This window comes from Schistocerca cancellata, chromosome 9 (assembly GCF_023864275.1).
Source record: "Schistocerca cancellata isolate TAMUIC-IGC-003103 chromosome 9, iqSchCanc2.1, whole genome shotgun sequence".
Taxonomy (NCBI): Eukaryota; Metazoa; Arthropoda; class Insecta; order Orthoptera; family Acrididae; genus Schistocerca; species Schistocerca cancellata.
In genome coordinates, this window is record NC_064634.1 from 24182340 (window position 1) to 24210192 (window position 27853).

Below are 27853 nucleotides of genomic sequence, written 5' to 3' on the forward strand. Positions count from 1 at the left end.
CCCCTGCAAGATAATGTTGATCAGAAACTAAACATTGTGTTGTGGAAAGTAAATTGGTCAAGTTCAAAATTACACAGTTTAGCCGATAAAGATTCCCACAAAACAGTCACTGATTCCTCTACATCATATAGCTAATTTAAGAAAAAACTCATTTCTCATGAGGAAATCTGTGCCATATATCAAGTTGTGGGACAGTAGCATTAAAAGAAATGAGTCTAATGGTTATTAAATATTTTCAACATTTCACGGCTCTGTCAGCTACTGTATAACTATTAATTTTAATTTTAAAAACCAACAGCCTCAGTTGCAAAGATTACCAAGATTTACCTAGATTTCAGTCAGGATAACTCAACCTTCTTCAGAATAAAAGTAACTACCGTTTGTCCATAGTGGACATCGTCAAGCTAAAACTACAAATCCATAAGTTATCGTCAGACTGTAAAAACTTATCTGAAACTTGGTGAACATCACTCCAGTCAACACACTTAAAACTATTGGCCAACATAGGTCAGTTATGCTCAAAGCTAAAGTGTGACTTGGTGAACATCGCTCTGGTCAACACACTTAAAATAATTGACCGACAGAGGTCATATGTACTTAAAGAACTAGTCTAAACTATGGGAGGATGATGGGAAAATGGTTAAATTATGATGTGATTTGGCGAACAACCCTGTTGGAATGATATTCGCCAAGTCACATTTTAGCTTTAAACATAATTTCCCAGTCATTCCCTAAGTTCAGTGGCAGTGGTCACCAGGCCCAAATTATGATGGCAGTGTTCCACACACAGTTTTTACAGTATATGTGTGGATCACCTCCATGAAAACAAATCGAATACCCCATTGCCGCCACATTATCCCCTGCTTTAGTGTTTTCTGTAACTCATAACCATAACTTCGTCATGAAGCTCAATCAGGCACGTGCAATAGTTTATTTTTACTTGATTCTAGACCATTTCAGGTCAAATATACTAATCTTGAATAATGATCATCTGTTTTATATGGCCCGTATTGCCGGATGTTACAGATTAGATTGTTCATAAGTTCATTCATAACTATTTGTGTGCTAAGTCAATAGGATGTTCATGCTTTGTAACCATAGCTAAGCAACTGCTTAACATTTATGTCTCAAAAGTTTTTTTAGACCTAGGCATAATAATAACGATGTTGGCTTTATATTATCCTTCCCACTCCTAAGTTCTTTTTAGGTGATTAAACTTCATGCTTAAGCACAAAATTTTCCTAGACAGGCCATACGTTGTAAGCACGTGATGTCTTCCTCATATCATGACCAACGAATACTTCATAAATGTTAAGACAGTCAATCTAAGTACGTTCTGCACAGGATAACATATACGCCCTTTTCCTCAGCTATACCTTTTATTTCACTTTACTAGTAAATTCAAGGTCAGGGGTTAGGTTCACGTCTTGTCCCAACAAGTACCCATCACACAGTTTACGAGCAGGCGCAAGGTATTGTGTCGACCTAGGCGGGCCTCGTGACGCTATGGACAGTTCCAGTACAGCACTCGTGGCTGCCGCATTGAGGTCGCAAAGTGGGGCCAAGGCAGTTTCAGATAAGTTTTTACAGTCTGACGATAATTTATGGATTTGTAGTTTTAGCTTGACGATGCCTAATGGACAACAGTAGTTACTTTTATTGTGAAGAAGGTTGGATTATCCCAACTGAAACCTAGGTAAATCTCGGTAAACTTTGCAACTGAGGCTGTTGGTTTTTAAAATTAAAATCTAATGTGTTGTGACTTGGCAAGACAGCCAAAGCCACTATGATTGGTAGCCGAAAAGCACGCGTTTAAGCTCACGCAGGCTGACGTGAGGTCTGGAACAGGACAATGTAATTAACATAGCCAATAAGGTACGTTGCTGCTGGAATACTTAACTTTAATTCATAATTGGTGAACATCGGTCTGACGGTACATGCATCACAAGATAAATAGCAAATGATAATGGCGCCTTGCTAGGTCGTAGCAAATGACGTAGCTGAAGGCTATGCTAACTATCATCTCGGCAAATGAGAGCATAATTTGTCAGTGAACCATCGCTAGCAAAGTCGGCTGTGCAACTGGGGCGAGTGTTAGGAAGTCTCTCTCTAGACCTGCCGTGTGGCGGCGCTCGGTCTGCAATCACTGACAGTGGTGACACGCGGGTCCGACGTATACTAGCGGACCGCGACCGATTTAAAGGCTACCACCTAGCAAGTGTGGTGTCTGGCGGTGACACCACATAATGGTTGTTTTGAACACTTTTAAATATTTTGATCATAAGGTAAAGAGAGAAATACAACACAAAAAATAACGTAATCAATATTCAGCAATTTGCATATAAGTGGCATATTTATTCTTATCAGTTAAGGCTGTATAACTTCAATTGCCAATTGAGGAGCGTTTTTTTCAAAACTTGATATGTGCAAAAAAATTTCAAAATTGAGTTAGGTGTGGTAATGGCATAATTCTGACCTTTTACATCAACCCCTAAACCAAGCCTTAGCAAAAATCGACCATTGCCATGTATATGAACACTTCGAATCACAAGGTTTCAGCAAAACATGATATATACATTCTTACAGTTATAGCAAAAGTCGACAAATGCAATATAATTACTCTTTCATGTCTCAGCTCTCTTTCCATCTTTCTGCACCAAGCTGTTAACAATAATGGAGTACACTGGTTGCTTTAAGTGGTGTTATTGTTGTAACGATATGAACTGGTGGGAGTAGTGTTGCAAGCAGACTTCATTGTCATCGGAACACCCGCAGCTTACTTTTAGACAAGTATTTGCTTGATGCTCACTTGTACATCTACAAAGAAGTATTGCAAGTGGAAGCAGAATGGATGATGAGCGTTGTGATTCTGAAAATGGCGTACAGGTCAATGATTGTTCTGATGAGTGAAAATCCTGATTCAAGACCAGCTTACATCGACCTGAAACACAAAGCAAAAAGTTTAAAAACAAACCTATCATTAAAGGCTATCATGGACTTGAGGTTTCACCTTCAAAAGCTACAGGAATGAAAGAATGCAAAGTTGCTGAACTCTGCTATGAAGTTGTTTCTCATTTTCATCACCACATGATGTCATTAAATAAAATGGATCAAGATAAGTTTCTGCTAAAATTTCTTCACCTCGGCACAGAGAAGTGGATACCCAGAATGCAGAAAGGAAGAAAACATCGCCAGTGAAGTGTACTATTAGAAAAAGGAATAGTGGCGTCGGTGTAATTGCCTTGTCCGCCCCAGTCGCCCATTCGTTTCCTTTGCTGAGTGTCTTTTTAATTAGACTCAGTGCTGGTTCCCATGCCCTGCTGAAGTTGTAGCCACACTCTCGGTTGATGAGTCCGTCCATGGTACGAATTTCTATGGCCCCTCTAACGATGCTGTCCCAGTATTTAGATGTCTGAGCCAAGACCCTGGTAAGTCGGTACTCCATTTCATGATTTTTGGACTAACAGTGCTCTGCGACTACTGACTTGTTGGGGTACCCAAGTCGAGTGTGCCTCTGATGTTCTCGGCAATGATCTTTGATGGTGCACACTGTGTGTCCAATATAAGTCTTCCCACATTGACACAGAATCTGGTATATGCCGGCCTTCCGCAAACCAAGATCGTCTTTGACACTTCCCAATAATGCTCGCATTTTATTGGGTGGGCAAAAGACAGTTCCTACTTGGTGTTTCCTCAATATTCATCCTATTTTCCCTGATAGTGCGCCAGTATATGGTACATTCTGTCTTCACATGCTGTACTGTAGAGGTGGGGAGGAGAGCGCATGTGATCTGCCATTCTGAGTACCCATTTTTCCGGAATACAGTTTTGAGGTGTTCCAGCTCTTGGGGTAGACTCACTGTGTCAGAGATGGTGCATGCCCGATGCACCAGTGTTTTTAGCACCCCATTCCTCTGTGCAGGGTGGTGGCAGCTATCTGCTTGCAAATTTGGAGACTGTAGAAGTCACGGAGATAGAGAGAGCCACTACCTATGTACCATATACTGGTGCACTATCGGGGAAAATAGGACAAATATTGAGGAAACATCGAGTAGGAACTGTCTTTTGCCCACCAAATAAAATGCGAGCATTATTGGGAAGTGTCAAAGATGATCTCAGTTTGCAGAAGGCCAGCATATACCAGATTCCGTGTCAATGTAGTGAGACTTATATTGGACAGACAGTGCGCACTATTGAAGATCATTGCAGAGAACATCAGAGGCACACTCGACTTGGGTACCCGAACAAGTCGGTAGTCGCAGAGCACCATTTGTCGAAAAATCATGAAATGGAATACCAACTTACCAGGGTCATGGGACAGACATCTAAATACTGGGACAGCGTCGTTAGAGGGGCCATCAAAAATCGTACCAAGACGGACTCATCAACCAAGATTGTAGCTACAACCTCAGCAGGGCATGGGAACCAGCATTGAGTCTAATTAAAAAGACACTTAGCAAAGGAAACAAACGGGCGAGTGGGGCGGACGAGCCAATTACACCGATGCCACCACAGACACCAACGCCAGCATCTCACCGACCGCTGATGTGCAGGCGCAGACTGTGGAGAGAACGCCTCACTAGGGGAGAGGATTTAAGATGGCTACCCGCCATCAGGAGCTCAGTTCGTCAGCGCACCTGACGATGGCGACATGTCTGATCGCCGAATATTGTGCCTGTTGGACACTATGGACTGGCAGTACACCTGTGGACTGTTCGAGTAAGAAATACGTGGGGAGAAACTGAAGAATCACATTTATTATTATTGTTTGTGTTCTCAATAAAGTCAAAAACTATAAATATAAAATGCTATATATAACAATATGTACAAAAATACACATTTTACGACAGTACTATGAAAAGGAAAGCTGCTGCTCACCGCATAGCAGAGATGCTGAGTCCCAGATAGGCACAACAAAAAGACTGTCACAAATAAAGCTTTCGGCTATTGAGGCCTTCGTCAACAATAGACGTAGACACAGTCACACACACACAAGCACGCAAATGCAACTCACACACACAACTACATTTGCGTGTGTGTGTGTGTGTGTGTGTGTGTGTGTGTGTGTGTGTGTGTGTGTGTGTGTGTGTGTACATCTATTGTTGATAAAGGCCTCAATGACTGAAAGCTTTATTTGTGACAGTCTTTTTGTTGTACCTATCTGCGACTCAGTGTCTACGCTATATGCTGATAGCAACATACCTTTTCATAATATTATACATTCCTTCATAGATTTTCCATTGTTTGACATTTTACAACAATGCAGACATATAATAAACACTACAGCACATAAAAATATCAGCTGTGGAAAAAACCACACAGAATTAAAGAAGGCAACATAACTGATACAAGCAATAATTATAAGCATTTATTGGCTTTTGAAAAAAAAACTGGAAAAATCACACTTTAATATAACGTAATATAAATATCACATATCCCATCAAAGGCAGGGCTGCGTGTGAAATCAGTTGTGTGATCTACCAGCTAAGCTGTAAGTACTGTGTCTGTGCTGCATTCTACATGGGCATGACAACCAATATGCTGTCTGTTGTCATAAAAGGCCACCGACAAACTGTGGCCAAGAAACAATGGACCACTCTGTTGCTGAGCATGTCACCCAACATGACATCCTTCATTTCAGTGACTGCTTCACAGCCTGTGGCATATGGATCCTTTGCACCAACACCAGCTTTTCTGATTTGCAGGTGGGAACTTCCCCTGCAATATATCCGATGTTCCCGTAACCCTCCTGGCCTCAACCTTTGTTAGTCATCTAGCCCCTTCTCTGTTCACATTCCAGCACTACACAGCCCTCTATCCCAGCAATGCAGCCAGTCTTTTTACTTCTCTCCTTTTCCATTAGCCCTCCCCCCCCCCTCTGCCCTCTCTTCCCTGCTGTCCATCTAACCTCCCAACTGCACCTAGCTGCCAAGCCGCCATATCCTTTCCTCACCTTGTCCCTGCATGCTCCCCAGCAGCAATTCACCATCCCCCACCCTACCTTGCTGTACTTCCCCCTCCCCATCCCAGCCTCTTCCTTAACTGCACCCAGTTGCCTCTCCCATCATTTGCTGCTGCTACTGGTCATACTCTGGCTTCAGCTGCCAGAGACAGTGATTTTGTGTGTGTGTGTGTGTGTGTGTGTAATAAGTTTTTGACAGAGGCTTTGTTGACCGAAAGCTTATTTTGTGATAGTCTTTTTGCTGTGCCTTTCTATGACTCGGCATCTCTGTTATATGGTAAGTTGCACCTATCCTTTTCATAATATTATTACACCATAATATAATGTTATAAAAATTAAATTTTAATATGCTTCATTACAGAGCTTTGTTACTCTCAGTGAGATGTAGAAATCATTTAAAAATTCAAATGCTCAAACATATCTATCTAGGTGAAAACAGAAAAGCTCATTTTATGAAAAACTGTACCTATTGCATTTATCAAGTTTTGAAAAAAAATGCTCCTCAGTTACGGAAGTATACTGCAATTATCCTGGATAGCTGGAAATATGTGTCCAAGACTTAAATTCCCAGATAATAATAGTTAGGGACATGCAAAATGCTGGAATATTGAAATGAGCATTGACAGAATCTCAGATGCTGTGGCTGTTCAATTCAGTTTATAATCCACAGAGAGAAAAAAGTTTTATGCCACATAACAAAACCATCTAACTGAATGATTTTGAGAACTATTAACAATAATGCAGATTTTTGCTAGTTCCAGGAAGGCGAAGTCGGCCTAAGAGTCTTGCTATCTCTACTCCTACAAAATTACTATCCTTGGAGGAAGCTCGATCACGAGCTTTGATGTCATCTGGAAAGGGAGAACCAGAGTACATTGAAGTAGGTAAGTTGCAGTTCATTTCTCAAACTTGTCCGAGAAATTCGAAGCTTCTGCATGGGGTTGTTGTTGTAACACATAGCAAGTCTGCTTATTAAAATTGAACTCATAAAAGAAATGTACAAGAATTAGTATCTACCACTTGCAGTGTAATAGTAAAATATTATTTCGTCCTTAGAAATTGCTTGGAAAATATTTTGTGCACCTTGTCATTTTTTGTTAAAAATACTATTAATTTAGAATTCACACTACAGTGTATTGTAATAATAGAAAATATAGATTCCCATTCATTAAGTGTTGCCACATACAGCATGCATACTGTTTTGTGTTAATCTTCTTTAAATGTGGTCTGGCAATAGGACCTGTAAAATATATTATTATTCAATAAAACCTAAGAGTTCTTCTAATGAAAATATTTATGTAGGCTCATGTTATCTGTTGGAATTACTGAAACAACACACACCTATACAGCAAAATGTTGGTAGCTGAATACACTCTGCTGGGACTGTAGTCCTGCAACTTGAGTGGTTGTATCAGGTGGTGGTGGTGGTGGTGGTGGTGCTGGTGTGTGTGTGTGTGTGTGTGTGTGTGTGTGTGTGTGTGTGTGTGTGTTTGTGTGTACTCTAGCTTGAAAAAGGATTTTTCCAAAAGCTAGCGAAGTTTTCACTCTTGTTTATGTGCCTGTGTATGACTCAACACCTCTAATATTCAGTGTGTTGTTACCTTTACTCTTGAATTATTTACAATGTCTGTTACAATAGTTAAAAGCTACTGGCCTTATTAGTAAAAATTTGCATAAAAGAAAGTATCATTATGTACATGCAACAACCCAGTACTTTATGTGAATTTGATGAAACAGGTGGAGGACCAGCCAGCCTTCCTGCCAAATACCACACTGTCATTGAGCTCCCTGGTGGTGGCTCAGCTCGTAAGCGATCTGGTTCCAAAAGGTCACCTCTTGGATGGAAGTCCTTTTTCAGTAAATCAGGCCGCAAGACTGGAAAAGCAACTACGCCATCTGATTTAGGTCTCAATCAGGTAATTATTTTGAAAAAAAAAATTAACTAAAGGCATAAAGTTTACACACAAAATGCAACCATTGACTTTAAAAAATCATGCTGCACTTGTTTTTCAAACTTGGTGCAGTGAAAGTGATGTCATGAAAATGTGTTATTGTTTATAATCCAGAATATTGCTGTATTATATGAAAACTATTGTTCGTTTGCTGTGTAAATTGGTTGTCATCCTCACAGTTAGAAGATGTTTATGTTCCAGACAACTGCAGTAACGGAAGCAGATTTGTCAGTGGGAAGGCGACGCTTGCGACCTGTAAAGAGTGCGGAGTCATTGGCCAACTCGTCGAGTCGAAATTCTGCTGCAGTGACAGATACAGATCTCCCACTGCAAGCCCCGACGGCAGGAGTACCTGAGGATCTTGTTAGGGCTGGTGGTCATAGCCGCTCTGTTTCACACGATTCATACTTTGATCAGTTGGCAGAGACCCCAGCACGTACTCGTGCACATGCTAGGTATGTACAAAACAATGCTAATTATTTGTTTTTGTTAAAATCCACTGTGTATCCTTAAAAACTTGTGTTGTTTGGCACTAAAATGTTGACTCTATAAGCAGAGATAATAATAGTAATTTGTTATTTCATGTATGCAGCTGGAGGTATTTTGTGTTGTTTAGTTGAGTGGCAATTTCTTTATTTTGCTATTTTAGTTATTACTGTCCTATTATGTGGAGCAAAATAACTACTCATCCACTCGACAATACCTGTGGGCAAAACAGAATTCAATATTTGTTCAGCCTCACAATTAAAACTTTTTAAGCTTAACATTTTGAACGTTACAGGCCATCGAGGCTAGCAGAAGAGGAGCGAGAGGAACACTTCTCTTCTTCTTTGGACCTGAGTGAAATTCAACTGAACTTTGAACTGGAGGAAACGGAAATGCGCATCTTCTCAGAGGACGAGACGTTGCTGTCGGTGGGTAGTGGGAGCCTGGTCTCCCAGGGCTCGCCTCGTATCTGGCCAGGGGCTGCCCTCAGGAGGGGGGTGAGTAGGACAGGCAACCTACCTGCCCCTCCCTGTGTAGTGTAGGCTAGCAGTGTCAACAGTGAGTTAACCCTGCATTAATACCAGTTAATTTGTAAACTGCCTGCCCCATGAATTTTTAACCTCTTTGAGCATCTTGACAGCCCATTGTAGCCAGATATGTGGTGTAATATTATGTAGCAACCTCTCCTTCCAATTCACATAAATTTGTTGTCGAGGAAATTCCAGTTTAACATGTCAGTATGAACTTATTTATTGATGGTCATTTTTGACTTGTGAAAGTTTCCTGGAATTTCTGTTGTTGTTGTTGTAGTAGGTTGTGATTAGGTTTCTATAATATGTTATTGTTGCTAGTGTGTGAAGTTTAGCAGTAGTGTATATATATAAAAATCGGCATTTGTGTTGCAGAATAAGAAGGCTCTTACTGACACTTGTTACACTAATGTATTTAGTATCAAGATTGGCAGTGAGCAACTCATTATCCACTGTTGCTCAGCAATAGTAACCACCAGAGAAATATAATATCATAAGCAGAAACTCTGGACTTTCGGGAATGGTGCTCAGTATATGATCCTATAGATTCTTTGCACTGCATCCATCTTTGCTTCCATGACAGGAATCCATCATCATAAAACTCTTAAGCTTGATCATTACCCTGTTGTTAACATTTATGGGTTAACATACCAATATGAATGGCACCCATCTCCTGACAAGCCACACCAGTGAATTATGCCTCGAAACATGCTTTTTTCCGAGTACATTCAATTTCTCTTCACTTCTTTAGATGTTTACATTTGTTTATGCATTGTGAACATTTTTTCTGTACTTGCAACGTTTTACATTAACTGTCTTAAAAGCTTCCATTGGAAAATTCTGCAATGCCCTTGGTAAAGAATCTGTTGATGACACATACATAAATGTAAACATCTGGAGATAGGGTGCCAGGTGTCTTGAAATGTCATCATAGAAAAATAAATGCATATAAAAGTATCTGTTGCACTTATTCATTACTGTCAATTTTAACAGTTGCAGTGTTTTAATAAATCCACAACAGTCAAGAATTATTTATTAATGTTAAAATGAGAAAGGATAGAACAACAAAATACAGCAATGAGGTAGGCAATTCCAGTCAACAAGCAATTAGGAGCAACATTGTGATTTTTGGCTACAAGCAGCTCATTCAAGTGTTTGAAATTTGGTGTATTGATATCCACAAACACTAATAGCAAGTATTTTTTAAATATTTGTCAAAAATGATGACTGACTGCATAAGTGTGGATTGTTTCTGCAGCACTAAATAAGTACAGTGTGGGTGCCTTGCTCTTCCTTCCTCATATTTCTTCCGCGGTCATGATTGAAACCAAACACGGAGTAGATCCAGCCTGCAGTCCATTGGTTGCCCACCTGTATTCCAAATTTTCATGAGATTTTTTATTTTTGTCATGTAGCTTGATGTTTCTAACAGCCACCCTTGTTTGCGAGATATGCTGTAGTTTTTCTACTGGTGAACAATGTTTTCATTTGATACAGATTGTTCAACGTAGCAGAACATGTATGGTAGTGACCCCTCTATGATCCTAAAATAATTTTATCACCAATTTATTGTGTGATCTGACAGAGAACTTGACAGTATATTATGAGCATACAAAAGATCTCTCAGCAATATCTTGCTCAGCTAATCTAAAGTAGAAAAATGATCTCAATCTACCTGTTTGTTGCAATCAGATCCTTTGTGAGAAGATTAAGCTGTATCCTTGCTCTAAATTTTACCTTGTCCACTCTTATTTTCCTCAACGACAACAGTACAGTGTGTTTGTTATTGTCATCTTGACAGTCAGAACCTGAATGCTTCCAGTCTCACACATGACGAACACAAAAAAGCATAATGCACAGTCTTTGCAGAGGGTCATCACTCGCATTTATTTCTGAATTGTGTCATCTCCCTTGTAAAAAAACTGTAGCACACATTGAGCACATATTTTAGGTTTGTGAATTATGTGATTAGCATTAACCAGCATACTTCTGACATACTTGTTTAGTCAATAATCTGTCTTATGATGATGCTTCTATCATTTTGGATGAGTTCGTCAGTGACTGATGCTTTATCATTTGTCATGAAGGGTGACAGTTTATTGACATGTGGCTGATTTGTAATGTGGTGGTTAACACCCTAAAACCTCTTAAGCCCCAGAAATACTTCATCTCAATTCATTGTTTTGCTTCTATAGACTGGCAAGCACTTACTGTAAATTGATGTAGCTGATTTATTCTTGGATTTGTAGAGGGATTTATCACTGGCGGGTGAACTATTATGTCGTGTTGATTACTTGTTTAGTGACTTACCTGAAACAACCAAAAACAAGAAATAGTTGTACACCAGCTGGTAAAGGACCAATGCTGCTGCCATAAAAAATTTCTCTTTTATGTTCATTATCATTATTGAATTACTGTGAATAGTGCATTACTATTTCTCTCACCATGCATTTTGATTGATCTGTGTGTACTGAATGATGCTCGTTACAGTTAAAAGTAACAAAATGCAAATAAGGGAAGAGCATGTGATTCACAGCATGGTTTGAATGTTTCTGAAGACAAGTACTGTGTCAGATAACTAACTGTTAAGATGACAGTAACAAATACACTGTGCTATTGTTGATGAGAAAAATAAGAGTGGAAAAGGAAATATTTAGAGCAAGGATACATTGTATTCCTCTCACAAAGGATCTGATTGCAACCAACAGGTAGATTGAGATCACTTTTCTACTTCGGACTAGCTGAGTGCGATACTGGTAAGAGATCAGCTGTCACCTCAATCTTCTGGCTAAATTAGGGTTAAGAAAATTCGTTACACCACAAGTATGTGGGATTATGTTCCTTTTGATGAAAATTTATTAATTCCCATGTTTGGCCACAGAGGTAGGTGATGGCTCATTTGCTGCCACATGAAGTAAGTGAATATTGATTCTTTTATTACAATGTTAATAAATACTCATTGTTTTCCACAATGATGTAGATTATGTTAGCTACGTTCACTGAACAGAAAACTGTTCATATAATGTAACTGAAGTGTTTATTTACCACATAGCAGAGATGCTGAGTCACAGATAGGCATAACAAAAAGACTGTCAGAATATAAGCTTTCGGCCATCAGTGCCTTTGGTGTGTGTGTGTGTGTGTGTGTGTGTGTGTGTGAAAGTGGATATTGTGGCAGTCTTTTTGTTGTTATGCCTATCTGCGACTCAGTGGAGATACTGTGTGGTGAGTAGCAACTTTCCATTGTTGCATTCAATCCTGGATTTTTCATTGTTTGAGATGTTTATTTGTTGGTCCTTTCATTGGCTTGGAAAAAGTGACCTGTGAGGTAAATAATTGGGCAATGTCAGGCATGGTCTACAAGAGGAACTGATCGTATTCAAGATTGTCAAAGGCTATAGAGCAAGGAACATTGATGCAGATTCTATACATGTATTTGTATACATCTTCATTGAAACTCTTTGTCCACAAGGAATTCTCATCATTGCTGTATACATAAGGTGATTCCGACAGACTGGAATTTCCATGGCTTGTGGCTAAAAACAGATTTTAACAGAGCCAGGAACTGCTGCTAGATGTTAGTAGGCTACTAGTTTTTCTGAGCCAATACCTAGGCATGCTAGGAGCCTTTGCTGACATTGATGAGTTAGTGTGTGTAAACCGTACCAAACTGGATCTCTGTTGTCTGGTGAAAATCGTTGCAATTTTCTCTCTTTGAGAATTATGGCCAGGATATCATCTGTTGAGAGCATAGAAAGATTTCTAGAGAAACTACTTGAAAAGTATGGTGCAAACTTGAGATGGTCTCATGACATTTTCAGAGTGTTTTAGTTTTACAAATTTACTGTCTAACTTTACAGTGGAATTTGATCAGAAGGACTGTAAGAAGGAAAGGTACATTTTTTAATATTTTGTTTGCATATTACAGATAACTGTATAACTCTCATACATGTTTGCTTAGTTTTCTTATTCACTGAGCTGCAGTTTTGGATGTTGGGATGATTATTCATTAGCACAGTCACATCTGAAATGACCAAAATGCCCCATATATTTTGAACTGAGTTGAAAGTCTATTCTATTACCTAAACAATGTGCCAGGTGAGACTGTAAGGTCAGTGTGATTTGAATTTATTGTTGCAAAAGCAGTTAAATACTTACCTCTCGTAGTTACAGTACCTTGCCTAGTCTGTATTAGATCAAACAGAACCTACTACTGAAGCTCATGGATTAACTGCATGATTTTATGTATGTAATTATCCATTGTGATTAGTATTTTTGATTGGCTATTTCTGTTTAGACAGAGGTTTTTATAACAGTTTCCTGTATTTTAGTGTACGGTAGTACTGGGTTCTTTCATTTCTCCAGTGCTTGTTTCTCTAATGAAAAATGTCATGCTAGTCCATATGTCAAGAATAACCCCCAATAAAATGCATTATAGATACAAACAATATTTAGGTGGTATGGACATGTTAAAAGAATGGGAATTTGCAGGGTAGCAAGATGGTTACATTAAATGAAATTTGGAGGCGAGAGATCTACAGAAAGACTGAGAGACATATGGATTGAGGGAGTGTTGGAATTCGTCAGGAAGGGAGGAGAAGACTGGGTCAGAAAGGAGAGAGAATTGTGTGGATGATGATGGTAGATCACGTGGCATAGAGTAAAACAACTTAAACCACAGAGTGGTGCACATATTTTTGAACACTGCAACTTCTTTGCCGCAGTTGTTACTCTTCAGCCACTGACAGTCACAACTGTTTTTATTAATCATTAAGAGTCTAAAAAATATTCAAAATGGAAAGGTTCTGCAGCTGAATGACTCTATTGATTGCAAAAGTTTCACAAAGCTATCGAAATGCCTATAAAAATCGGACATTAGTATGCACAGCCAGTTGTTCATAAGCATGCACAAAATGTCATACATTGATACTGTTGAATAAATATTTTATTTGCTGGTTGTCAACCTTGTAATATTTTGACGAGAAGCCATAGTTTGTGCATGGTTGACAAGAAGACAGTACTGGTCAGTATGCTGCATGCGTGTCGCCACCACTTCAGTTTAGTAAAGTGGCAGACAAAGACCAATTGACTCTAGAACAGAAAGTGTAGGCTGTATTATTTTACATTGAATCAAAGAGTGTAGTAGAGATTCAGGAACATTTTCATGTTCATTTTCATACAAGACAGCCAATGTATAGACTAACCACAAAATTTGAATCTGACAGTAGTATTTTAGAGCAAACGTGATCTTGTGACAACACAGTCTGTACTTCAGGGAATACTGAAGCTGCGTGTTGAGGTTTGTCCCTCACTTTTGCCACTCCTAGTGGCATCTAGTGCCGAATCTAGCAAACTGGAGTGGTCAGCTTACCCAGTGTAAGCTGCTCCATATTAGGAACTTCACAACTGCACTTCTGAGCACCTACCTGTCCCTTTGTTCAGGGCAGGCAGGCATTGCTGAGGGCCCACAGTGAGCGGGTGTGACAGTTACCTGGGAGAATCCGCAGTGAGCAGATGAGTCTGAACTAGGTAAGCACCTGAGTAGATTGTGTTGTCTAACGTGTTAGAATAGGTGCATGAAGACCATACAGTGGGCGCAGTTGTATGTCGCAGCCTGCCAAGTGCTGCATTGAGCAGAGTGCATTATATCTCACCGTGTGTTAGATTAACAGGTAGCCTGGGGACTCTGTAGTGAGCATACGTATGTCTTCACCAGCGTAGGGCTGCAGCTTGCGGGCACCTTGTAAAATTTTTATGGAATAAAGTATTTTTATATAACAAGTCATGTTCTGTGTAATCATTGCGGAGTGGAAATAAGGCGAGAGCAGTGAGTTCACTCACACTATAATCTCAAAACTTAAATGTACCAATGCAGGACCACAGGCCTGCAAGTGAACTGTGTACAGTGTAAGAGTGGCTTTGACATGAAATCCTAGGAAATCCACAAGGCGAGCTTCAGCTGAGATAGGCATCTCACGCTGTTTTCTTCAGAGAGTCTTCATGCTGTCATGAAGTTATTCCCATGCAAAATGACGGTGTTGCACAAACTTTGCCTGTTACAAATGATGATGCCGTGATTCGTGGCTCGTGGTTCTCTGATGATGATTCATCTGAACAGTAGTATCAATAGGCAGAACATCAGATTTTAGGCATGAGAAACTTCTGTTGTTGTACATGAGACTGAAAATTATGGCGAAGAAGTGAATTTGTGGGCTGCCATTTCCAGCTGTGGAATCACTGGGCCAATATTCTTCAGTGACACTGTTAACAGTGTGGAATACGTGGAGATGTTTCTGAACAATTTCCTTCTGCAACTTACGCAACATGATTATCAATTGAAACACAGTAGCTCATGCAAGATGGAGCTTGTTCTCGTACAGCAACATTATTCTAGATTTCCTGCTCAAACTTTCAGGTGCCATGTGATGTCCCATTGGTATGCAGAACATTTTAAGGATATTTTGTTCATTAAAACTTTCATAAACAATTTTCCATGTATGACATTTTGCACACCACCCTGTGTCTGAAAAGCAAAATTAAATGTGCACAGAGGTTTATTGATCAAAACAGGGATGTAGAAATGCAGAGACCTATTTCCACTGTAACAAGTTGCAATATACAAAACATTTGATTTGAACCACATAACTAAGTTAAATTGTTTGTAAAAGATAATGAGCTTTCAATAAAGATTTGATATAATCACGGATATGAAAGGGGACATATGGAAGAGCAAGATTAAAGGAATCTACTGACTTCATATTCTAGCTGTTGCATAATGTTCTCTCAACTCAAGGATGATCTGACTTCTCACTTTGTAATTGCAGTTATGAGGCAGGAGAGTGTTCCGTATGAGGAAGTATAGCTGGAAAAACAATAGTTATCAGAAAGGCATGGAGTGCAGAAGACAATGATGAATAAAGAGAACCTCAAGCTTTTGAAATTTTCCGTTATTTTGAGATAATTAAGAGATGCAGTGCAAGTATCCAAGTCGTCAGGCAAATTACAGAATGTTTGAATAAATATTAGATTTTACATCAAATCTAAAGTAAACACGATTTTCAAACTATGGAAAATCCAGGATGGAATGTGACAATATTGTGAAAAGAAAGTTGTCACTCACCACATAACGGAGATGCTGAGTCGCAGATACACACAACAAGGAGACAGTCACAAATGTAGCTTTTGGCCAGTAAGGCCTGCGTCAGAATTAGATGGCAAACACACACATACACACCCACACAAATGCAACTCACACACACATGACTGCAGCCTCCCTATTTCCATGACGTAGCACCAAGTGACTTCTGCATTTTTTGTATACTGAAAAAGACTCAGAAAAGGACCAGGTTTCAGAACAAGGAAGATATTATGCATAATTCAATGGAGCAACTGCACACCATGCCAAAAGAGGCTTTCCAGTGGTGCTTCCAACAGTGGCAGCAGTGTTTGGAGAGGTGTGTAAAGGCTGAGGAGGAGGAGATAAGTGTTTAATGTCTTGTCGACCACGAGGTCATTAGAGACGGAGCACCAGCTCGGATTAAGGAAGGATGGGGAAGGAAATCAGCCATGGCCTAGGAACCATCCCGACATTTGCCTGAAGCGATTTAGGGAAATCATCCTGAATGCGAGTCCAGTGTGCTAATCATTGCACCACCTAACTCAGTAGAAGTGGAGGGACTACTTTTTTGAAGGTGACTAGTGTCAAACAATTATATCTGAGTAAAGATTGCTTGTATAGATAGAAGTTGGATAATTTTTAACAGTTCTCATATAATATGCTGATCATATAGACCAATGTCAAACTGTAACTACTGCCTTAGTTTTTGAGTGATTATATGAAGAATAGTTGAAAATATCCGGGAGACAAACATTCTTTGCTTTCTGAATGATCCTTTCCTAAGTAACAGATAACTTTTGTAAATTGCATGTTTTGTTGTAACTATAGCAGCATCCACACTCATAACAGAGAAATCAAATGTAGCAATGTAACAGTCTATGAAAATGAATTATTAATATATTATTATATTAATATAATTAATAATAATTATAATTAATAATAATTATAATAATAATTAATATATTAATATATTATTAATATATAGTATACAATAATAAGGACAAGTTAACTAAAGTTCCTGACTCTTCATATTTGTCGTACATTGAGAAGTGTCACATTGGAGACTATAGCATATTGGCTACAGTCTGGTTAATAGGTAGGCAGCTTAAAGATAAAATTTATATTCTCTATATATTTTTAAATTTTGGTGTTCATTTGTATATGAAATTACCATGTAAAAACTTTCTCTTGCACAGCAGAGTGCTGCAGGTGAAGCATCCCCAAAGCGACAGCAGCGACCAGCAGGTCCCCCATCCCCACGTTCGAAGCGCTCTCGTTTAGAGCAGCGACTCGGGTGTTCTCCACACGATGAGCTGCGTTACATTGACAGTCAGAGTCCTGAATCTGTTTCGGCAGTTGGTATTAATAGTGGTTTGCAAGTAACAGTGCATGCTGAGGTAAGTTCAAAGGCTAGGGTGTCATTTGCTCATGTGGAACAAAATATTTGTTTTTTTGCTTTCCTCAATATATTTTTTTCAGTTTTTATACTGAAAGAATGTTCACATTGTTGCAGGTGCACCCTCTCAGTTCACCTCCATCAACACCTGGTTACCGCCCTCTGCTGGACAGTAGTCCTGAGACACCTGATCCAGACAGGCCACATACCAGCATGTACCAGGATATGTCAAGTGCCAGGTCTAGCAGCACATATAGGGACGCTTCTGGCGATGAAAGATCTCCAACGTATCATGAGATGTCTGATACAAAGTCAAGTAGTACTCATCAGGAAGGCTCTTGTGACGAGAGATCTCCTGGGACCACTTTTGATGACTTGGCAGGGAGGAGGCTAACGGAATCCTACTGTAGTACGCAAAGTGATGCAGATGTTGGCGTCTATCAGAATGTGTCACTTAGTGCCTATTGTGAAGAATCTGAAAGTGAAAAATCTCAGCATGCATATGAAAATGTTAGCAGCACAGCATCACCCCATAGGCACAGCAGTGCTGCAAGTGACAGTGATACCATTTACCAGGAAGTATCGAGAGCAAAATCTTTGTCTTGTGATGTGCCAAATAATGTGTTGAACAGTGCGTGTTACGATGATGTGAGTGAGAAATCTTCTACTTTACAACACAGTATCACTAGTGAAGAAGGAGTTAAAGATGCAAACTGGAATATGAATAGTGAAGTGTGTTCTGGGGCTTTCCCAGTTTCAGAAAGCTGCAGTAGTGACAAAGATGATAGGTTATATGAGAATATTCCTCAGTGTGTGAATCATAAGTGTGGAAGTGATAGTAGTTCAACAAAATCGTGCAGCAGTAGTTTAGCAGAAAATGATCACCTACAGGCAAAGACGCCTTCAGTAACAGCTGTCTATCAAAATGTGTCCCCAAGTGGCTCACCATTACATTCTGCATTTTCCAATGTTTATCAGAACTTACCAAGCAGGACCTCAGAAAATGTCTACCAGAACATTATCCACAACTATGAACCCGTTCTTCCAGTAAAAGAAGTGCAAAATCTAAAACCCACAGATCTCTATGAAGATGCCCCAGAAGAACATGTTTATGAAGATGTACGTCCTTTGGTCACAGATGGTATTGATTTGTACCAGCAAGTAAAAACATTAAGAAGATCAGTTCATGAAGTAAATCAGTTACTTGGGGAAACAACAGGTTAGTGATATGACACTTGAAAATAAGTCTAGGTGGCATTTTTTAAAATAAAATTTGTTAAATTGATTTTGGTGATGTGGAATGTTTGCAACAGGTATCTGGTAGATATTGATGATTATTCTGATATTTTGATAAGTCCATCAGACTGCTTATTTTTTGTTTAGAGTTTTCATCTCTTACACTGCAGGTAAAGTATTAACATCCTCCATTTGACGTCTACTACTGAATACAAGCCACCTCTAGACGCTTCCATTATTTTTTGTTCTTCAGATGTATGCATTCATAACAGCCCTGCATATTTTTTGGTGTTATCTATCCATCTTCCATTATGTCTTTATCTCAGTCTTTTTCACAACTTTTTGGAATCCACTTAAAAGCTTTATTGATGTAGCTACTGTGCATTCATGTGGCCTAACTTCTTTCTACCAATCTGATCCAAAGGTATTTTGGTCTTGCTAGTGTGCAGTAAGGGCATACATGAGAAAGCGACAGCAAAAAGTTAAGAGATGCTATTTTGGCACTATTGTGCAAATGTTCACATCTGTCTTCATTGTAAAATGGTGCCAACACCACTGTCAAACCACAGTGACTCCACAATTTATCATGAACAGTATAACAAACAAACAAATCTAACTTGTGTAGTAATTGTATATCTAAAAACAAAGATGATGTAACTTACCGAATGAAAGAGCTGGCATGTTGATAGACACACAAATATACACACAAAATTCAAGCTTTCACAACCAACGGTTGCTTCATCAGGAAAGAGGGAAGGAGAGGGAAAGATGAAAGGATGTGGGTTTTAAGGGAGAGGGTAATGAGTCATTCCAATCCCGGGAGCGGAAAGACTTACCTTAGGGGGAAAAAAGGACAGGTATACACTCGCGCGCACACACACACATATCCATCTGCACATACACAGATGCAGGCAGACATTTGTGTAATTGTCAACACCACAACATTTCCAACCGTGCTCAGCAATGCAATGATGGATTAGACTGAACTCGAGTTTTAGTAGAATTTCTAGAAAAGCATGAGACTCATGCAGCAATAAAAACTACATGTTCCAGAGGCCAGGAGGGGCAAGTGTATGCCACTTGTCTGCCTCACCCCCCCCCCCCCCCCCCCCCCTCCCTCCCCCGACCCCCGTTCAGATGCTTATGCGTTTTGGTTACCGTATGCAATTTTATCTTTCTCTCTCAAAAAGTTCTCGTTGTATATTCTCATATCCTGAGCTCTCTAGCAGAATGACCACCTGCATGCCAACAAATGTGGATTTTAAAAATACCAGTCATGCTAAACTTCACACAAATCTTTCTCGTATGACTTTCTGAGATCTATGGATAAAGCCAATCAGGTGGTTACAGTATTTCTTGAATTCTGAAAAAATTTGACTCCGTACCACACCAAAGCTTCTTAATGAAACTATGATCATATGTGGTATCAAATAAAATTTACAACTGGATTGAGGATTTATTGGTAGGGAGGATCAGCATATTATCTTGGATGTTGAGTCATCAACAGATGGTTAAGTAACTATAGTCATGTGCCAGGGAAGTATATTGGAACCTTTGTTGTTGTTGCTGTATATTAATGACCTGGCAGACAATACTAATAAGAACCTCTGGCTTTTTGTAGATGGTGTATTTGCCTATAACGAAATACTGTCTGAAAAATACTGCACGTACATTCTGCCCGATCCTGGTAAGATTTCAAAGTGGTCAAAAGATTGGTAACTTGCTTTAAATTTTCAGAAGGTAAAATTCTGCACTTCAAATACATAATATCCTGCAATTACAATATCGGTGAGTCACGACTGGAATTAGCCGACTCACACAAATATGTGTAGATGTAACAATTTGTGGGGACCATCCTAGAATATCGCTCATGTGTGTGGCACTCACACTTGTAGGACTAACACAAATACTGAATGTATGCAAAGAAGGGCAGCACGAATTAATGGTACCAGGGTTGTTTGACTTATGAGGAGGCATCACAGAAATGCTGAAAAACCCTAACAGGCAGACACTTGAAGATAGACATTAACTATAAGGCAATAGTGTACTTATAAATTTTCGAGAACCTGTGTTAAGTAAAGAATCTAGGAGTATACTATAGTCCCTTCGTATCACTCCTATAGGTACTGTGTAGTAAAGATAAAAATATTTACAAGTCCCTCTGCTAGGAACTTCACAACGGTTTGCAGAGAATGGATGCAGAATTCAGATCTCTGTTGACATATTTCTGGACAGCTTTGTTTAATTTAGCTTATTCTATCATGTCCTTTTACTGTTTGAATCCCTTGCCTTGTCTTTAACTGCTGGATAATACCACTTGAGATGTTCTTTCCATTTGGTTCCTTTGTACTAGCAAACTGTAGTTTGCATAATTACCTTGGATAAATAACTGCTGCTTTTGTTTAAGTTTTTATATTATTTAATTTCTGAGACACTGAAATTCTTGATTGGTGTTTTAATGTGGTACAGCTCCCTGTTCTCTGATTCCTTTTTGAGGAGTCCTCTAGATTGTACATTTCATCTTAAAATGTTATGAACACTTGCAGCTTGCAAGTGGTTTAATGCTGCATCATTCTCTATACAATTTATTTATTATTTGACATAATTCAGTCAGTTTTATTTTTAGTTGTATATGGTCCTTGCCATGTTGTTTTTCTATTTGTTTCCCATATATTCTGGAAGAGTACATTAAGGGCAAATATTACTTTGTCAACAAATTTTGGTGACATTTGAAGTTTGTCATTTCTAGTATCATACGAGAATTTTCCCACTATAGAATTATTTTATAAGTTTTCTCCTACTTTCGTATTAAAATTGTCCATTAACATCTTGTAATGGAATTTGCTGTCACTAATCAACTTTGTAACTCTTCATAAAGGTCTTCTTCTTCTTCATGATTGGTGCATGGATTTCAGTGCCTTTTATGCAACGTCTTATACGTATTTTTGAAACAAGTTTTGTCTGAAACTACTTCAGTATCTGAACATAAATCGAACCCAACGTAAGTATGAGATGACAGGCAACCAAATTGATGCTTCTAAATTAGGATAAGAGATGTATTGTGTGCTGTAATGGAAGTGCTGTTGTCTCTCTCTCTCTCTCTCTCTCTCTCTCTCTCTCTCTCTCACACACACACACACACACACACACACACACACACACACACACATATAAAATACTGTCCAGCTCAATTTAGTTATACTGTCATTATTGGATATGGGGTACCTAATAAATTGGAATAAGCTATCAATTCTGAGGTATTTCAACTGAAATGATATGAGAAATTATACAGCTAATAACGAAGATTGTAATTTACTCCCCTAGCCCAGCAAACACTATATTATAAGTATAGTGCAATTAGAGTAATTTTGTTAAGATGGCCTTCATAATCATAATATGATGATAAACAGAATATTAAATAAATGGGTAACTACTGAATACAACACAGTAATGATGCTGCATGACATATACGTAACCCTTACACTCACACACACAATTGAGAAACTCGTTAAAAAATAAATCATTTTAAAACAGAAACCAAAAACAAATTCAATACAGTGTCCTTGTACACTGCCAGTTGGTACCAGTATAACAAGCAGAGTGAAGGTAGATATTGCAAGGAACATTACAGGATGAGCCAGTAACACTCTACTCCAGGGTTAACTAGAAAAGCATTAGATGTTTCCATGTTTGTGGTGCTGGATGGTGGATGCACACATTGCTCTCGATACTTGGCTGTTGGCATTGTCTGAAAGTGCCCACTCCTAGCGAGTGAGCTTAGACGTTGTACAACAATGTGGGCCGATTAAATAACACGTAACGGGTCAGCGCCACATGTCCTACTGGACGTCAGTGGGTTGGGGTTACTACAGCCCCCTAACCTATTGTCGGAGCACCTTTTAGCTGGTGCCATCCGAGCATCCCTCCTCCGTTGCAGACGATGGTATTCAGCGCTCGGGAAGGTGACGTCCATACTGTCTGTGGCACTGCTTGTGGAAGCACGCCAGCGAGTGTGCCGTGGGACTAAAAAGGAACACTAATGGCTTGTGATCAGTCACCATATGAAACTTAATCCAGTAGATAAACACATGAAACGTATTGTAAGAGCCTCTTTCTCTGTTTGAGAATGTCTTCTGTGCATCATTAAGTGTTTTCGACACAAAAGCGATGGGCTGAGCCATCTTCACAATGCTGAGATAATGCCCCAATGCCATATTTGTGATGTGTCTGTTGCAACCACAAACTGGAGCCCTGGCTGATAGGTGGCCAAGGAATAGAATGGAATGCAAACCACCTTTCAATATCTTGAATCTATGATAGCAGATAGGATCCACTCAGAGGCAGCACCCTTCTTAAGCAACTGATTTAAGAGGATAGGAAACCAAGGATCCCTGCAGAAGTAACTCGTGCTATTACGCAACTTTGTGTAAGAATGCTTGAAGCTCCTTCACATTCGGAGGACACAGAAGGGCCAATATAGCTTCTATGTGCCTGTCAGTCAGCTGAATCTCCTGGTAAGAGGCAACGTGCCCCGACTATTCTATAGAGGGTTGGCAGGAATGCAACTTCTCCAAATTGCACCTAAGACTCGTATCATGCAAGGTCTGAAACGAAAGACGAAGCTTGCAAAGATGGTCCTCGGGTGACCCAAATGTCGAAGTAATTGTTACATCGAGGAATGTATTGAAATGTCGTGTGGCGAGGCCCTCCCGGCGGGTAGACCTGATCGGCTGGTGCAAGTCTTTTGAAGTGACGCCACTTCTGTTACTTGCGCGTCGATGAGGATGCAGTGAGGATGATGAAGATGACACAAACATCCAGTCTCTCCCTGAGTGGAGAAAATCTCCATCCCAGCCGGGAATCGAACCCAGACCCCGGTATGACAAGCTATGGTGGCGGACAAGGAATGCATTGAGTAAGCTGTTCCAAGTAATGCTGAAAACTAGCAGGTGCACTTGAAACAACTAAAACCAAATACTTAAAATGGTATGGGTTGTATGGCTTATTCACAACAAGAATCTGACTTGATTTCTACAGCTACATCCATATCTGTACTCTGCAGACCACTGTGAAGTGCATGACAGAGGATACGTCCCATTGTACCAGTTACTAGAATTTCTTCCTGTTCCATTTATGTATGGAGTGTGGTAAGAACAATTGTTTGAATATCTCTTTGTGTCATGTAATTAATCTAATCTTGTCTGCAAGATCCCTATGTAACCAATACATAGGGGGTTGTAGTACATTCCTAGAGTCATCCTTTAAAGCTGGTTCTTGAAACTCTGTAAATGGGTTTTTCTTGGGATAGTTTATGTCTATCTTCAAGGGTCTGCCAGTTTAGTTTCTTCAGCATCCCTGTGACTCTCTCCCACAGGTTACACAAAACTGTGACCATTTGTGCTGCCTTTCTCTGTATACAGTCAATACCCCATGTTGGTCCTGTCTGGTACTGGTTCCACACACTTGAGCAATATTCCACAAAAAAACGGGCAAGAGGAGGAATCTGCTGTCTATTGTAACTGACAAGACGGTGTGAAGTATCCAACAGCGGAGAGGAACCAAGGCATAAATTAGTAGTAGAATTTAGTAGCAAGGTTGCTGTACTGTTGTCCACCTGAAGGCTTAATAAGTCCCATCAATACACAATATCCGTAGGTTGAAATGTGAGAGACGCAATGGGAGCAGACCGAGCGAGGCAGTCACAATGTGGTCTTTCTTATGACACATGGCCCAATGCCCGGTGCTTTGGAGACGCTAGTGGGTGGTCATGTTGGACAGAGCATTCTGGACTTCAGGACAAAAGCTTGGGAAAAGTTTCCTGGTGTGGCAATGTCTGTGTATAACGTGGTGGCCAAGTACACTCCACTGCTGTGACCTCCTCTTCTGAGGGCATGCGAACACGTATCTGCCTGTTGCTGTCAGAGTTGACCATGTCTGTCAGCCCAAAGATGTAACTGGCAGCCATTGGCACACGAAACTTCATTGTGGTATCCAGAGTATTACTTCTAAAAAGGGATCCTCAGATTGCAATGCCCTTTGTCAAACTTCGTTATTGGGAGTTGCCTGTATGATAACATCTCAACCATAATATCTAAATAAGATTCATGAGATGTACCAATAATGAAACAGCATTTGTGACTTAACCTCTCCAGTTTTACAGGCCAAGTGTGGTAAGGTTGATGGGGTAGCTTTCTGTATTGATAAAACTTCACTCTTGCTGAAATGACATGAATATGCCTATGGTAATAAGAATTGAGCAAATGACACATTTTGTCAAATGACAGAGATCTCAGATCCTGAAGGGAGCCAACTTCCGTAACAACTGATAAATTTGTGGCAAAATCTAAGACAGAAAAAGAGCTTTGATGGAGTCAATGTCTGCTATCTCAAAGGCTGCAGAGTGTTGCCACGTGTGTTTTTTATACGATTACTAGTTTTCAGTATTGTCACCATAGGTGGGTAGGTTGGTAAAATTTGAGGACTCCTTAACAGATCCATCAATACACTGTTCAGCATGGCCATGTTGCTGCATTTTTGTAAGTGATGCTGGTTTTCCATAACTTCATAGGACGACCTCCAAAGATATGCCTGTTGACATCATGAATTTGCATGAAACATTGAAGAATGAACCTTACTTGTCACCACTTGTAAAGTAAATAACACAACTGAAAAACTCAGAAACAATAAATCACTTTAAAACAGAAAATTGTCATTGTACATTGCCAGGTTAATACATGATAACAAACAGATCTGTGAGTGGATTCGGGAGGACGACGGTTCAATCCCATCTCCGGCCATCCTGATTTAGGTTTTCCGTGATTTCCCTAAATCGCTTCAGGCAAATGCCGGGATGGTTCCTTTGAAAGGGCACGGCCGATTTCCTTCCCCATCCTTCCCTCACCCGAGCTTGCGCTCCGTCTCTAATGACCTCGTTGTCGACGGGACGTTAAATACTAATATCCTCATCCTCCTCCTCTGTGAGTGGAATGGAGTTACATATTGCGTGTAACATTACAAATGGACCAGAAGCCACTCTGCTCTCAGGTTAAATAGAAAAGCATTAGATATTTCCAAGTGGTGGCACTGGATGGTGGAAGCGTGAGCTGCTCTTGATACTCAGCTGTCATCGCTTTCGAAAATGATGCCTCCTGGTGAATGAGCTTAGATACCATGTGCCAGCATGAGCTTATTAAATAACATGAGATGGGCTGGCACCTTGTGTCCTGCGGAACTTTGATGGATGGCAAGGTGCCAGGGCAATTGAGATGGGAACAGGGACTGCCACATTAACTCGTAATCACACACATGTATTTTTGTGATGTTACTACACATTTGGGGTATTTTTTACCCCAGTTATATTATATATATATTTCTATGACTTCCTCAAATCCTGCCCTGAAATGAGATCCATCCTTCATGAAATCCTCCCCACTCCACCAAGAGTGTCTTTCCGTCGTCCACCTAACCTTCGTAACCTCTTAGTTCATCCCTATGAAATCCCCAAACCACCTTCCCTACCCTCTGGCTCCTACCCTTGTAACCGCCCCCGGTGTAAAACCTGCCCCATGCACCCTCCCACCACCACCTACTCCAGTCCTGTAACCCGGAAGGTGTACACAATCAAAGGCAGAGCCACGTGTGAAAGCACCCACGTGATCTACCAACTGACCTGCCTACACTGTGATGCATTCTATGTGGGAATGACGAGCAACAAACTGTCCATTCGCATGAATGGACACAGGCAGACAGTGTTTGTTGGTAATGAGGATCACCCTGTGGCTAAACATGCCTTGGTGCACAGCCAGCACATCTTGGCGCAGTGTTACACCGTCCGGGTTATCTGGATACTTCCCACTAACACCAACCTGTCAGAACTCCGGAGATGGGAACTTGCCCTTCAGCATATCCTCTCTTCTCGCTATCCGCCAGGCCTCAATCTCCGCTAATTTCTAATTTCAATTTGCCGCCGCTCGTACCTCACCTGTCTTTCAACATCATCTTTGCCTTTGTACATCCGCCCCGCCTGACATCTCTGCCCAAACTCTTTGCCTTTACAAATGTCTGCTTGTGTCTGTGTATATGAGGATGGATATGTGTGTGTGTGCGAGTGTATACCTGTCCTTTTTTCCCCCTAAGGTAAGTCTTTCCGCTCCCGGGATTGGAATGACTCCTTACCCTCTCCCTTAAAACCCAAATCCTTTTGTCTTTCCCTCTCCTTCCCTCTTTCCTGACGAGGCAACCATTGGTTGCGAAAGCTAGATTTTGTGTGTATGTTTGTGTTTGTGTGTGTGTCTATCGACCTGCCAGCGCTTTTGTTTGGTAAGTCTCATCATCTTTCTTTTTATATATATATATATATATATATATATAGAGAGAGAGAGAGAGAGAGAGAGAGAGAGAGAGAGAGAGAGGGGGGGGGGGGGGGGGGGAACATTCCACTTGGGAAAAATATCTAAAAACAAAGATGATGTAACTTACCAAACGAAAGCGTTGGTATGTTGATAGACACACACACAGATCAATTGTCATTCTTCCAGCAGACAAGGGTTCCACGACCATGGTACTTGATCGTTGGGAATATGTGGCTGAGGGACTGCATCAGCTTTCAGACAACACTACATACAAAGTTTGCCAAGGTAATCCCATTCCTGATGTCCAGGCGGAGCTTCAAGGAATCCTCAGAACCTTAGGCCCCCTACAAAACCTTTCACCTGACTCCACAACCTCCTGACCCCACTGACACCCTGCACCCCTACCTTCTACCTACTTCCTAAAATTCACAAACCCAATCATCCCGACCGCCCCATTGTAGCTGCTTACCAAGCCCCCACAGAACGTATCTCTGCCTACATAGATCAACACCTATAACCCATTACATGCAGTCTCCCCTCCTTCATCAAAGACACCAACCACTTTCTCGAATGCCTGGAATCCTTACCCAATCTGTTACCCCCGGAAACCATCCTTGTAACCATTGATGCCACTTCCTTATCCACAAATATTCCGCATGATCAGGGCCTCGCTGCGATGGAGCACTTCCTTACACGCCGATCACCTGCCACCCTACCTAAAACCTCTTTCCTCATTACCTTAGCCAGCTTCATCCTGACTCACAACATCTTCACTTTCGAAGGCCAGACATACCAACAATTAAAGGGAACAGCCATAGGTACC

General features: G+C 40.3%; 1 protein-coding gene and 1 non-coding gene across 2 annotated transcripts in view; one reads left to right on the forward strand and one right to left on the reverse strand.

The window, feature by feature from the left end:
* The window catches only part of LOC126101584 (GTPase-activating protein CdGAPr), a 169815-nt gene that overhangs the window by 113824 nt on the left and 28138 nt on the right, over positions 1-27853 (forward strand). Inside the window, exons 9-14 of the mRNA XM_049912238.1 lie at positions 6718-6846; positions 7700-7878; positions 8116-8369; positions 8696-8897; positions 17244-17444; positions 17561-18662. Of these exons, the coding sequence (XP_049768195.1) occupies positions 6718-6846; positions 7700-7878; positions 8116-8369; positions 8696-8897; positions 17244-17444; positions 17561-18662 (2067 nt within the window). The remainder of the gene's footprint in view (positions 1-6717; positions 6847-7699; positions 7879-8115; positions 8370-8695; positions 8898-17243; positions 17445-17560; positions 18663-27853) is intronic.
* LOC126102824 (small nucleolar RNA SNORD72) lies at positions 6329-6408 on the reverse strand. The gene has a single exon (XR_007523088.1). It is a non-coding gene; the product is annotated as a small nucleolar RNA SNORD72 (small nucleolar RNA).